Consider the following 11,467-nt stretch of genomic DNA (forward strand, 5'->3'; position numbering starts at 1 on the left):
TCTACAATAATCGAGAATTTCAACAAGCATTTTGCTACGGCTGGCCATGCTTTCCACCTGGCTACCACTACCCCGGCCACCAGCTCTGCACCCTCCGCTGCAACTTGCCCATGCCCCCCCCCGCTTCTCCTTCACCCAAATTCAGACAGCTGATGTTCTGAAAGAGCTGCAAAATCTGGACCCCTACAAATCATCTGGGCTAGACAATCTGGACCCTTTCTTTCTAAAATATGCCACCGAAATTGTCGCAACCCCTATTACTAGCCTGTTCAACCTCTCTTGCGTAACGTCTGAGATCCCCAGAGATTGGAAAGCTGCCGCGGTCATCCCCCTCTTCAAAGGGGGTGACACTCTAGATCCAAACTGTTACAGACCTATATCCATCCTGCCCTGCCTTTCGAAGGTTTTTGAAAGCCAAGTTAACAAACAGATCACCGACCATTTCGAATCCCACTGTACCTTCTCCGCCATGCAATCTGGTTTCTGAGCTGGTCATGGGTGCACCTCAGCCACGCTCAAGGTCCTAAATGATATTATAACCGCGATCGATAATAGACAGTACTGTGCAGCCGTCTTCATCGACCTGGCCAAGGCTTTCGACTCTGTCAACCACCGCATTCTTATTGGCAGACTAAATAGCCTTGGTTTCTCAAATGACTGCCTCGCCTGGTTCACCAACTACTTCTCAGATAGAGTTCAATGTGTCAAATCGGAGGGCCTGTTGTCTGGACCTATGGCAGTCTCTATGGGGGTGCCAAAGGGTTCAATTCTTGGGCCGACTCTTTTCTCAGTGTATATCAATGATGTCGCTCTTGCTGCTGGTGACTCTCAGATCCACCTCTATGCAGACGACACCATTTTGTATACATCTGGCCCTTCATTAGACACTGTGTTAACAAACCTCCAAACGAGCTTCAATACTATACAACACTCCTTCCGTAGCCTCCAATTGCTCTTAAACACTAGTAAAACTAAATGCATGCTCTTCAATCGAACGCTGCTGGCACCCGCCCACCCGACTAGAATCACTACTCTCGACGGTTCTGACCTAGAGTATGTGGACAACTACAAATACCTAGGTGTCTGGTTAGACTGTAAACTCTCCTTCCAGACTCACATTAAGCATCTCCAATCAAAAGTTAGATCTAGAATCGGCTTCCTGTTTCGCAACAAAGCCTCCTTCACTCATGCTGCCAAACATGCCCTCGTAAAACTGACTATCCTACCAATCCTTGACTTCGGCGATGTCATTTACAAAATAGCCTCCAACACTACTCAGCAAATTGGATGTAGTCTATCACAGTGCCATCAGTTTTGTCACCATGCCCCATATACTACCCACCACTGTGACCTGTACGCTCTTGTTGGCTGGTCCTCACTACATATTCGTCGCAAAAACCCACTGGCTCCAGGTCATCTATAAATCACTGCTAGGAAAATCTCCGCCTTATCTTAGCTGATTGGTCACCATAGCAACACCCACCCGTAGTATGCGCTCCAGCAGGTATATCTCACTGGTCATCCCCAAAGCCAACACCTCCTTTGGCCGCCATTCCTTCCAGTTCTCTGCTGCCAATGACTGGAACGAATTGCAAAAATCTCTGAAGCTGGAGACTCTTCTCTCCCTCACTAACTTTAAGCATCAGTTGTCAGAGCACCTTACCGATCACTGCACCTGTACACAGCCCTTCTGAAATTAGCCCACTCAACTACCTCATTCCCCATATTGTTATTTATTTTGCTAATTTGCACCCCAGTATCTCTATTTGCACATCATCTCTTGCACATCTATCATTCCAGTGTTAATACTAATTGTAATTATTTTGCACTATGGCCTATTTATTGCCTTACCTCCATAACTTGCTACATTTGCACACACTGTATATATATTTTCTGTTGTATTTTTGACTTTATGTTTTGTTTTACCCCATATGTAACTCTGTGTTGTTGTTTTTATCGCACTGCTTTGCTCTATCTTGGCCAGGTCGCAGTTGTAAATGAGAACTTGTTCTCAACTGGCTTACCTGGTTAAATAAAGGTGAAATAAATAAATAAATAAAAATGTACAGGTCTGTATTATAAGCATGTGTAAATTGTAGATATATTTTTTTGCATCTCCCAACTCCCCCTGAGACTCTCTCGAAGAGTGGAGTCATGGCCAGGGTCAGCCATTATCAACGGTGACCTTGGATCAATTAGGATTAAGTGCCTTGCTCAAGGGCACATCGACAGATTTTTCACCTTGTCACTCTAACTACTAGGCTACCTGCCGTGTGTGTGTGTGTGTGTGTGTGTGTGCATGCGCAGTGTTTATAAGTGTTAATAATAATAATAATAATGTAATAATGTGTGTGTCCAGGGTCTCCAGATAGGCACCAGGGAGCTGGAGGAGATGGGAGCCCAGTTCTGTGTGGCTCTGCTCAGGCTGAAGAGACTGACCTCGCCCCTGGAGCTGAGGAACCACGCCCACCTGCTGGACGTCGAGAGTGACCTGATCGAGACACGCTGCAAAGTCACCAGGTCAGACACATGCACACACCAAGGTTATTATAGTAAACAAAAATAAAAACGATACTGAAACTAACTCATATAAGATAAAAACCATCATAAATTATGTTTATTTTTTATATATTTTTCAAAACTTTGGGCAAAAATCGAATGGGGTTTTCAATCTTCTGAATCTGGTGGGTAAATGCTGCCAGTAAATGCTAATGTTTCAAATAGGCCTATCTTGTGCATCGCTATCACTAGCTATCACTAGCTATCACTAGCTATCACTAGCTATCACTAGCTAACAGGGAAGAAATCTGAGGGCGAGCACGGCGCGTGAATGGGCCAAGCTAGAGCATCTTTTGAAGTTGCTGGAGCCGTTCGCAATCCACACCAACCAACTTCAAACTGACAGCCAGTTGCTGTCTGATGTGGTGCTGTGCCTTCTCAACCTTGAGGCTTCTGTTGCAAAACAGATGGGACAGGTCCACCTGAAGTCATATTGAATCCTCTGGCAGCCAACTTCGATCCAGCCCCTGCAGCAGCTTGCCAGATGGACCCAAGTGCATCTCTGGCACTTCGCTCAACAGAGATGGAGCCACTGATGAGGGAAGCAGTCTTTTGTACTTCAGCAATTCGGACAGTACAGCCGTGGAGCAGCAGGACCCCCGAAAGATGCCAGCACGTTGAATCCAGCAAGCATCTCAACCACAGTTCTTCAGAAATATAGCTTCCTCGCATCGAAGATTGTGTCTGAGGTCACTGTGCAGCAAGAGGGTCGACCTGGCAGGACATGAAGTGCCCCGTGTGAGCTGCGGAAATACCTGGAAGAGGTAAAGGGGGGCATGTTTACAGAGTCACCTCTCCAGTTCTGGCTGTTTATCCAAAGCTGTGCCCTGTGGCACTGGATCTGGTTTCTGTCCCTGCATCCCAAGCGTTCGTGGAGAGAATATTCAGCATGTCATCAGGCTTGAGAAACCGAACGACCACCTCTCTGGACGCAGATTCTTCTTGAAGATAAAACAGAAATTATTGTTTGATTGAACAGAAACACATACACACACACAAGCTGGCTGGCTGTGAACTGATAGATTTGTGAAGAAGTGTTGTATTGCTTATGTTTTTGCGGCTTATTTTTATTTTATTTTTGTTATTTAATTTTTTACACTCCAAAAACAAGCTTATACATACGAAGAACAACTTACAGACACAAACAATGACTACATCTCATCTGCCCAGACCCGCATGCTCACACCAGCTGTTTTTATTTACCCTATTTGAAGGGGTTAGTCAGTGATGTGCCATGACTTCATTTGTTGTTTTTTCTTCTGTCTCTGTCAGTCAGATAAAGGTAAAGGTACTTGATTCAGTTTACATCAACTACTAAAGTAAAAAAAAAAATCGGATTGGTGTGAACATTGGCAAGAGTTTCCTTCAATCATATTTCTTGCATCAGTCTAGGCGCTTATCCTTTAAATCCAAGTCACATTAGGATAGATTTATAATTGAAACCTAACCAAACCTATGTCCTGGCCATGGAGTTGTATGGAGTCCTCTAGTGGCCAAAAGCCTGTGTTAGCATGGGCAGCACCATTGAGGACTTTCGCAATTTTGATTTAGTCAACTGGGAGGGACTTTCAACTTAATTGGCTGATCCCTCCTGATGACCCGATTTGGCATGGCCTGATGACCCGGTTGGAGTCGTGACAGCTGGGTCATCAGGAGGGATCAGCCAATTATTTTTACTTGTGAAAAAGAAAATGTACTATTTCAAGATAGAGATGGCCTCAATGGGGCTGCCCATGCTCTCACAGACACCATCATGGGACAGAGATGTTATGTCTATGGTCCTGGCCCATCACCTTATTTATGTATTACTGCCCCCCATTGGCAAAGAGTGACATCCCAAAAAAATGAACTATAGGCATACAACACATATATGGCTCCTAGCCTCCCATGCATAGGCTACCTTTTGTCCCTAACTCTAAAACTGAAACTAAATCATATAAAAATGAAAGTGTTTTTATCAAACTGAAACTAAATAAAAACTAGTAAATCAAGCCTAAAAACAAACTGAAACTAAACTGAATTTCAAATAAATCGAACAACTAATAGAAATAAAAAATAGTATTAAATCACAAAACTGTAATAACCTTGGCGTGCGCGCACATACAGTGGGGAAAAAAAGTATTTAGTCAGCCACCAATTGTGCAAGTTCTCCCACTTAAAAAGATGAGAGAGACCTGTAATTTTCATCATAGGTACACGTCAACTATGACAGACAAATTGAGAAGAAAAAAAATCCAGAAAATCACCTTGTAGGATTTTTAATGAATTTATTTGCAAATTATGGTGGAAAATAAGTATTTGGTCACCTACAAACAAGCAAGATTTCTGGCTCTCACAGACCTGTAACTTCTTCTTTAAGAGGCTCCTCTGTCCTTCACTCGTTACCTGTATTAATGGCACCTGTTTGAACTTGTTATCAGTATAAAAGACACCTGTCCACAACCTCAAACAGTCACACTCCAAACTCCACTATGGCCAAGACCAAAGAGCTGTCAAAGGACACCAGAAACAAAATTGTAGACCTGCACCAGGCTGGGAAGACTGAATCTGCAATAGGTAAGCAGCTTGGTTTGAAGAAATCAACTGTGGGAGTTAATTATTAGGAAATGGAAGACATACAAGACCACTGATAATCTCCCTCGATCTGGGGCTCCATGCAAGATCTCACCCCGTGGGGTCAAAATGATCACAAGAACGGTGAGCAAAAATCCCAGAACCACACGAGGGGACCTAGTGAATGACCTGCAGAGAGCTGGGACCAAAGTAACAAAGCCTACCATCAGTAACGCACTACGCCGCCAGGGACTCAAATCCTGCAGTGCCAGACATGTCCCCCTGCTTAAGCCAGTACATGTCTGAAGTTTGCTAGAGTGCATTTGGATGATCCAGAAGAGGATTGGGAGAATGTCAAATGGTCATATGAAACCAAAATATAACTTTTTGGTAAAAACTCAACTTGACGTGTTTGGAGGACAAAGAATGCTGAGTTGCATCCAAAGAACACCATACCTACTGTGAAGCATGGGGGTGGAAACATCATTCGTCGGGGCTGTTTTTCTGCAAAGGGACCAGGATGACTGATCCGTGTAAAGGAAAGAATGAATGGGGCCATGTATCGTGAGATTTTGAGTGAAAACCTCCTTCATCAGCAAGGGCATTGAAGATGAAACGTGGCTGGGTCTTTCAGCATGACAATGATCCCAAACACACCGCCCGGGCAACGAAAGAGTGGCTTCGTAAGAAGCATTTCAATGTCCTGGAGTGGCCTAGCCAGTCTCCAGATCTCAACCCCATAGAAAATATTTGGAGGGAGTTGAAAGTCCGTGTTGCCCAGCGACAGCCCCAAAACATCACTGCTCTAGAGGAGATCTGCATGGAGGAATGGGCCAAAATACCAGCAACAGTGTGTGAAAATCTTGTGAAGACTTACAGAAAACATTTGACCTGTGTCATTACCAACAAAGGGTATATAACAAAGTATTGAGAAACTTTTGTTATTGACCAAATACTTATTTTCCACCATAATTTGCAAATAAATTCATAAAAAATCCTACAATGTGGTTTTCTGGAAAAAATAATCTCAATTTGTCTGTCATAGTTGACGTGTACCTATGATGACAATTACAGGCCTCTCTCATCTTTTTAAGTGGGAGAACTTGCACAATTGGTGGCTGACTAAATACTTTTTCCCCCCACTGTGTACACACACACACACACACACACACACACACACACACACACACACACACACACACACACACACACACACACACACACACACACACAGTCATACTCTCCAACTTTTAAACCAAACATGATCCACTAGTTTAATTGACAGTTGCAGTGTGGCCAGCACTCAGGACAGTAGTGTAGCTGCATTGTTCGCTGTCATCATCTTCAGCATCCTCATGACATGTCAATGTGGCTCCTTCTTACAAATCTCTTCTCCTCATGTATTGATTTAGCCATGTATAATTGATGTATTTATTTATTGAAGCCTTTCAAGCAGCCAGGTTAGAGACCTCAGGGCTTGGCTATAGGCTCATAACAGTTTTATGATTTTATGCTTTTTATCATTCAATTTTTAATCATCAGACCCATGATATCATAATAACAATAGGATTGGAATAGTGTGTGTGTGTGTATGCACATACACATTCTGTATGTATACAGTGCAAGTGTGTGTGTGTGTGGCCGGTCCAGTGTGAGTGAGTTTGGCCCTTGCAATCTTTCTCTAATGGACTGTAATGGCTCAAGCTCTCTCACTCTGGGATCTTAACACTCCTCTCCAGACAGCACTCTGTCCATCCAGCCCATTACACAATTACACCCCGTCACACCCTCCTCCTAATCCACTTTACCTCTCTCAGGGGCGGGGTGAGGGGGGAGCAGGGGTCAATGTCTGAACCCCCTCATCCACTGTCTCCATGGGATCCTCTTTCAAAGCCCTCACACCATTAAAAACCATTAAAAACCACTAAAACCACTAAACCTCTGAGACGTTTAACCATTAAACCACTAAACTGACGCATAAAAGAGATGTCTCTAACAGAAATGTAGCACGATTAGTGAGTTGATGTGATTTTTTGTTGTTAGTATACTTTTTATTACCTGTCACTAGTTTTATCTTTCTGAATTTCTTTCTGAAATCATATAAATAATGTATATTTAATTTCTGTCCAGACCCAGGTTCAAATCTTTTTTGTTTGCTTTCAAGGACTTAGATTTTTTTAATTGAGCATGCCTAGAATAATGGACTGACTGTTTGTTGTGTTGTGTTGTTGTCAAGCAGCAGCCCGAGTACGTATGTGCTGGAGGACGAAGAGCACTCCTTCATGGAGGAGGTGGACTACAGCGCCGAGAGTGGCGATGAACCTGACAACGACCCCGACACCGCAGACCCCCACGACAACCACCACTCCGATTACAACAACCACAGAGACTCACTCACCTAGCTCAAAACCCTTGACCACTACCCAACCCTGACCACTACTTAACCACTCTTAACCCTGACCACTACTTAACCTCTCTTAACCCAGTCCCTTTTGTGACCCTAGCTCGAGGAGTTTCTCCTGACCATGTTGTGACATACCTACGAAAAACTCAGGGCTAGGAGCCAACGTTTTTTTTCCCTGGTCGAGACAAGTGTTCAGGAAAAACTCCTGTCCCTACAGCATAGTTCAAACCACAAACTCTTGTTGCCTCCTAGATGAAACAGACCATATTTTCCTTCTCCTCCTACCCCCTCCTCCCAGATATCCCCCCTTTTTCTCTGACCTCACTCACTCCTCCCCCTCTGTCCTTGGTGCATTATGGATACCACATCCATACTTATCTGCCTTGCGTATCTCAAACAGATTTAGATAGAATGTTTAGAAGTGTTGTACAACGAATAGACACATTAGACAAATAACACAAGTTAACACAAGGGTTTTGGTGTAATGTCCCCATTTGTCATGAAAATGACAATCTATAAATCTCTATTTACACACTCTATGTCTATATGTAATTATATTGTTACACACAAGTTGAGATGGAATGTACACCTCGGTCATATTTGCATAAAGACTACAGTATTACACAATGACCAACTAATAACAGTAATGCACAATTAGCATACCAGGAAAGTAGCAAGCAATGTAGAACCATTTGCACATGTAACAAATCAACATACATACCGTACGCATGAACCCAGAGATACAGGAGAGAACAAAAGTCACATTTACAATCCTCACCTAAAAGGTCAGAAGCTCATGTTGATGTTGTGGATCTATTTTGCGGTACTGAGAAGTACATGGATTTCTCCAGTCTGTTTGTAAGCTTAGTTGGTTGCCCGTACAGGGCAATGGTACTCCATCTTAGAAAGGGTGTTGCTTTTTGGGAGTAGCATAGAGATTTGTTTTAGAGTTTTTTTTTTCAAGATGTAGGTATTACGTTTTGGTTGCGTATGTACAGTCAGTGCATGGCTAATAATGTTATTTTTGTAATTTATTTTATTATATTTTATTTGTGAGATGCGACCCTGTATGTATATGAGAAAGTGTGTGTGTGTGTGTGTGTGTGTGTGTGTGTGTGTGTGTTTCTGGTAGGGAAATGCTAGTCCACCATTGTGCTGGGCGTTTGTGGGAGTAAAAAAAGCAAACTGCAGAAACCTTTTAATTTGATTGTAACACAAATAAGTTGAAGCTTGCTATGAAATCATGGGAAATAAATGTGAATGTGAAAATGTCTCGATCATTTGGCTATGTATTATTATCTGTTTAGTCAATCTCAGTTTTTCTGCTGTCTGGGGATATTGTTTTGAAGGATGTGTTTTGTGTGTGGTGTTGTATGTGGTTTGAGTATTTGGGATGCGTTTTGAATTTGTAGTGTTTTTAGAGGGGTTTGTTTATTCTGTTTGAGTGCAAATGATGTGTATGCCCGCCACTAATGCCCCTCCGGCTATACAGTGCATTCGGAAAGTATTCAGACTCCTTGACTTTTTCCACATTTTGTTACATTACAGCCTTATTCTAAAATGGATTAAATTGTTTTTTCCCCCCTCATCAATCTACACACAATACCCCATAATGACAAAGAAAAAAAAGGTTTAAAAGAAAAAAAACGGAAATATAACATTTACATAAGTATTCAGACCCTTTACTCAGTACTTGGTTGAAGCACCTTTTGGCAGCGATTACAGCCTTGAGTCTTCTTGGGTATGACGCTACAAGCTTGGCACACCTGTATTTGGGGAGTTTCTCCCATTAATCTCCACAGATCCTCTCAAGCTCTGTCAGGTTGGATGGGGAGCGTTGCTGCACAGCTATTTTCAGGTCTCTTCAACAGAGATGTTTGATCGGGTTCAAGTCCGGGCTCTGGCTGGGCCACTCAAGGACATTCAGAGACTTGTCCCAAAGCCACTCCTGCGTTGTCTTGGCTGTGTACTTAGGGTTGTTGTCCTGTTTGAAGGTGAACCTTCGCCTCAGTCTGAGGTCCTGAGCACTCTGGAGCAGGTTTTCATCAAGGATCTCTTTGTACTTTGCTCTGTTCATCTTTCCCTCGATCCTGACTAGTCTCCTAGTCCCTGCTGCTGAAAAACATCCCCACAGTATGATGCTTCCATCACCGTGCTTCACCATAGGGAGGTTGCCAGGTTTCCTCCAGCCGTGACGCTTGGCATTCAGGCCAAACAGTTCAATCTTGGTTTCATCAGACCAGAGAATCTTGTTTCTCATGGTCTGAGAGTCTTTAGGTGCCTTTTGACAAACTCCAAGCGGGCTGTCATGTGCCTTTTACTGAGGAGTGGCTTCCGTCTGGCCACTCTACCATAAAGGCCTGATTGGTGGAGTGCTGCAGAGATGGTTGTACTTCTAGAAGGTTCTCCCATCTCCACAGAGGAACTCTGGAGCTCTGTCAGAGTGACCATCGGGTTCTTGGACCCCTCCCTGTCCAAGGCCCTTCTCCCCCGATTGCTCAGTTTGGCCGGGCGGCCAGCTCTAGGAAAAGTCTTGGTGGTTCCAAACTTATTCCATTTAAGAATGATTGAGCCCACTGTGTTCTTGGGGACCTTCAATGCTGCAGAAATGTTTTGGTACCCTTCACCAGATCTGTGCCTCGACACAATCCTGTCTCTGCGCTCTACGGACAATTCCTTCGACCTCATGGCTTGGTTTATGCTCTGACATGCACTGTCAACTGTGGGACCTTATATAGACAGGTGTGTGCCTTTCCAAATCATGTCCAATCAATTGAATTTAACACAGGTGGACTCCAAGCAAGTTGTAGAAACATCTCAAGGATGATCAACGGAAAGGGTCTGAATACTTATGTAATTAAGGTATTTCTGTTTTTTATTTTTAATACATTTGCAAAAATGTCTTAACCTGTTTTGCGCTTTGTAATTATGGGGTATTGTATAATGTTATCCATTTTAGAATAAGGCTGTAACGTAACAAAATGTGGAAAAGGGAAGTGGTCTCAATACTTTCCGAATGCACTGTATATGCCAATCTGAGGTCCGACAAAGCCTTTTAGAGAAGGTCAAAGTGCATCAGTCGACACATGGAGAGAGGTTGGCGTCTCCAAACCAACACCCCACAGGCACCATGACATTGGACAGAGGGAAATCTATGTCTGGAGGACATACAGTCACTCTCTTTCTGTCATCTCCCTGGCTCACTGTGCTGTTGATGGGCAGAGTGACAGCGGAGGAGAAGAGGGAAGCTGCAGGACAATGAGAGAGCCTTGTTGTGGTAGGAGAAGGAGTAGTGTGAGAAAATGATAAACACGAGCCTCCTTCCTCTTTCAGCCCCACGCCTCACTTCCTGTCTCTGACTGCCCTCTCCTGTGTCAATCACACACTTGGAAGTGCGGCAAACAAAAGAGTGAAATATGTCCTCCACCCCCAAAACCATTACCGTTCCTGCTCCGCTCTTAATCTGAGGGAGGAGGGAGGAGTGGGGCATTCAGCTGCTCCCGTAGTTCACCATGTTTATCAAAGACCCTAATTAGACGCCAGCACCAGCGTAAGACGCACGCACGCACGCACACACACACACACACACACACATCACTCGGGTGCCATGCAGGACTTTGTCTCACACTGTCTCTGATTAGACTAAGCTGAGGCCCTTACTCTGCATTGGTAATCAACATAAGTGTCCCCTCTGCTTAACTGTCAAATTTTTTTCCATCAAGAAATATGGTGGCCTGGTGAATGGTTCCTCAGCTAAGTCGACTAAAGCTATTAGAAAATCCTCACACACACTCTTTCTCTTCCAGACATACTCACATGGGGATAATTGGTTATTTGGAAAGCGGTGCTGACTTCCACCTCACGTTGCCAAGGTAACTGTAGACTTATTTTCTAGAAGCAGCACTTACTCCCAGCCTCCTCGAAAATGTTGATTTTTTTTGTCCTACATTA

General features: G+C 43.7%; 1 protein-coding gene across 4 annotated transcripts in view; it reads left to right on the forward strand.

The window, feature by feature from the left end:
* The window catches only part of LOC121551991 (cytosolic carboxypeptidase 1), a 51,428-nt gene extending 42,638 nt beyond the window's left edge, over positions 1-8,790 (forward strand). For all 4 annotated transcript variants that reach the window (XM_041864716.2, XM_041864715.2, XM_041864714.2 and 1 more), the window contains exons 25-26: positions 2,360-2,520; positions 7,352-8,790. In XM_041864716.2, coding sequence (XP_041720650.2) covers positions 2,360-2,520; positions 7,352-7,514 — 324 coding nt within the window. In that variant the 3' untranslated portion in view covers positions 7,515-8,790. The remainder of the gene's footprint in view (positions 1-2,359; positions 2,521-7,351) is intronic.
* The last annotated feature ends 2,677 nt before the right edge of the window (positions 8,791-11,467 follow it).

This window comes from Coregonus clupeaformis, chromosome 18, assembly GCF_020615455.1.
Source record: "Coregonus clupeaformis isolate EN_2021a chromosome 18, ASM2061545v1, whole genome shotgun sequence".
NCBI lineage: Eukaryota > Metazoa > Chordata > Actinopteri > Salmoniformes > Salmonidae > Coregonus > Coregonus clupeaformis.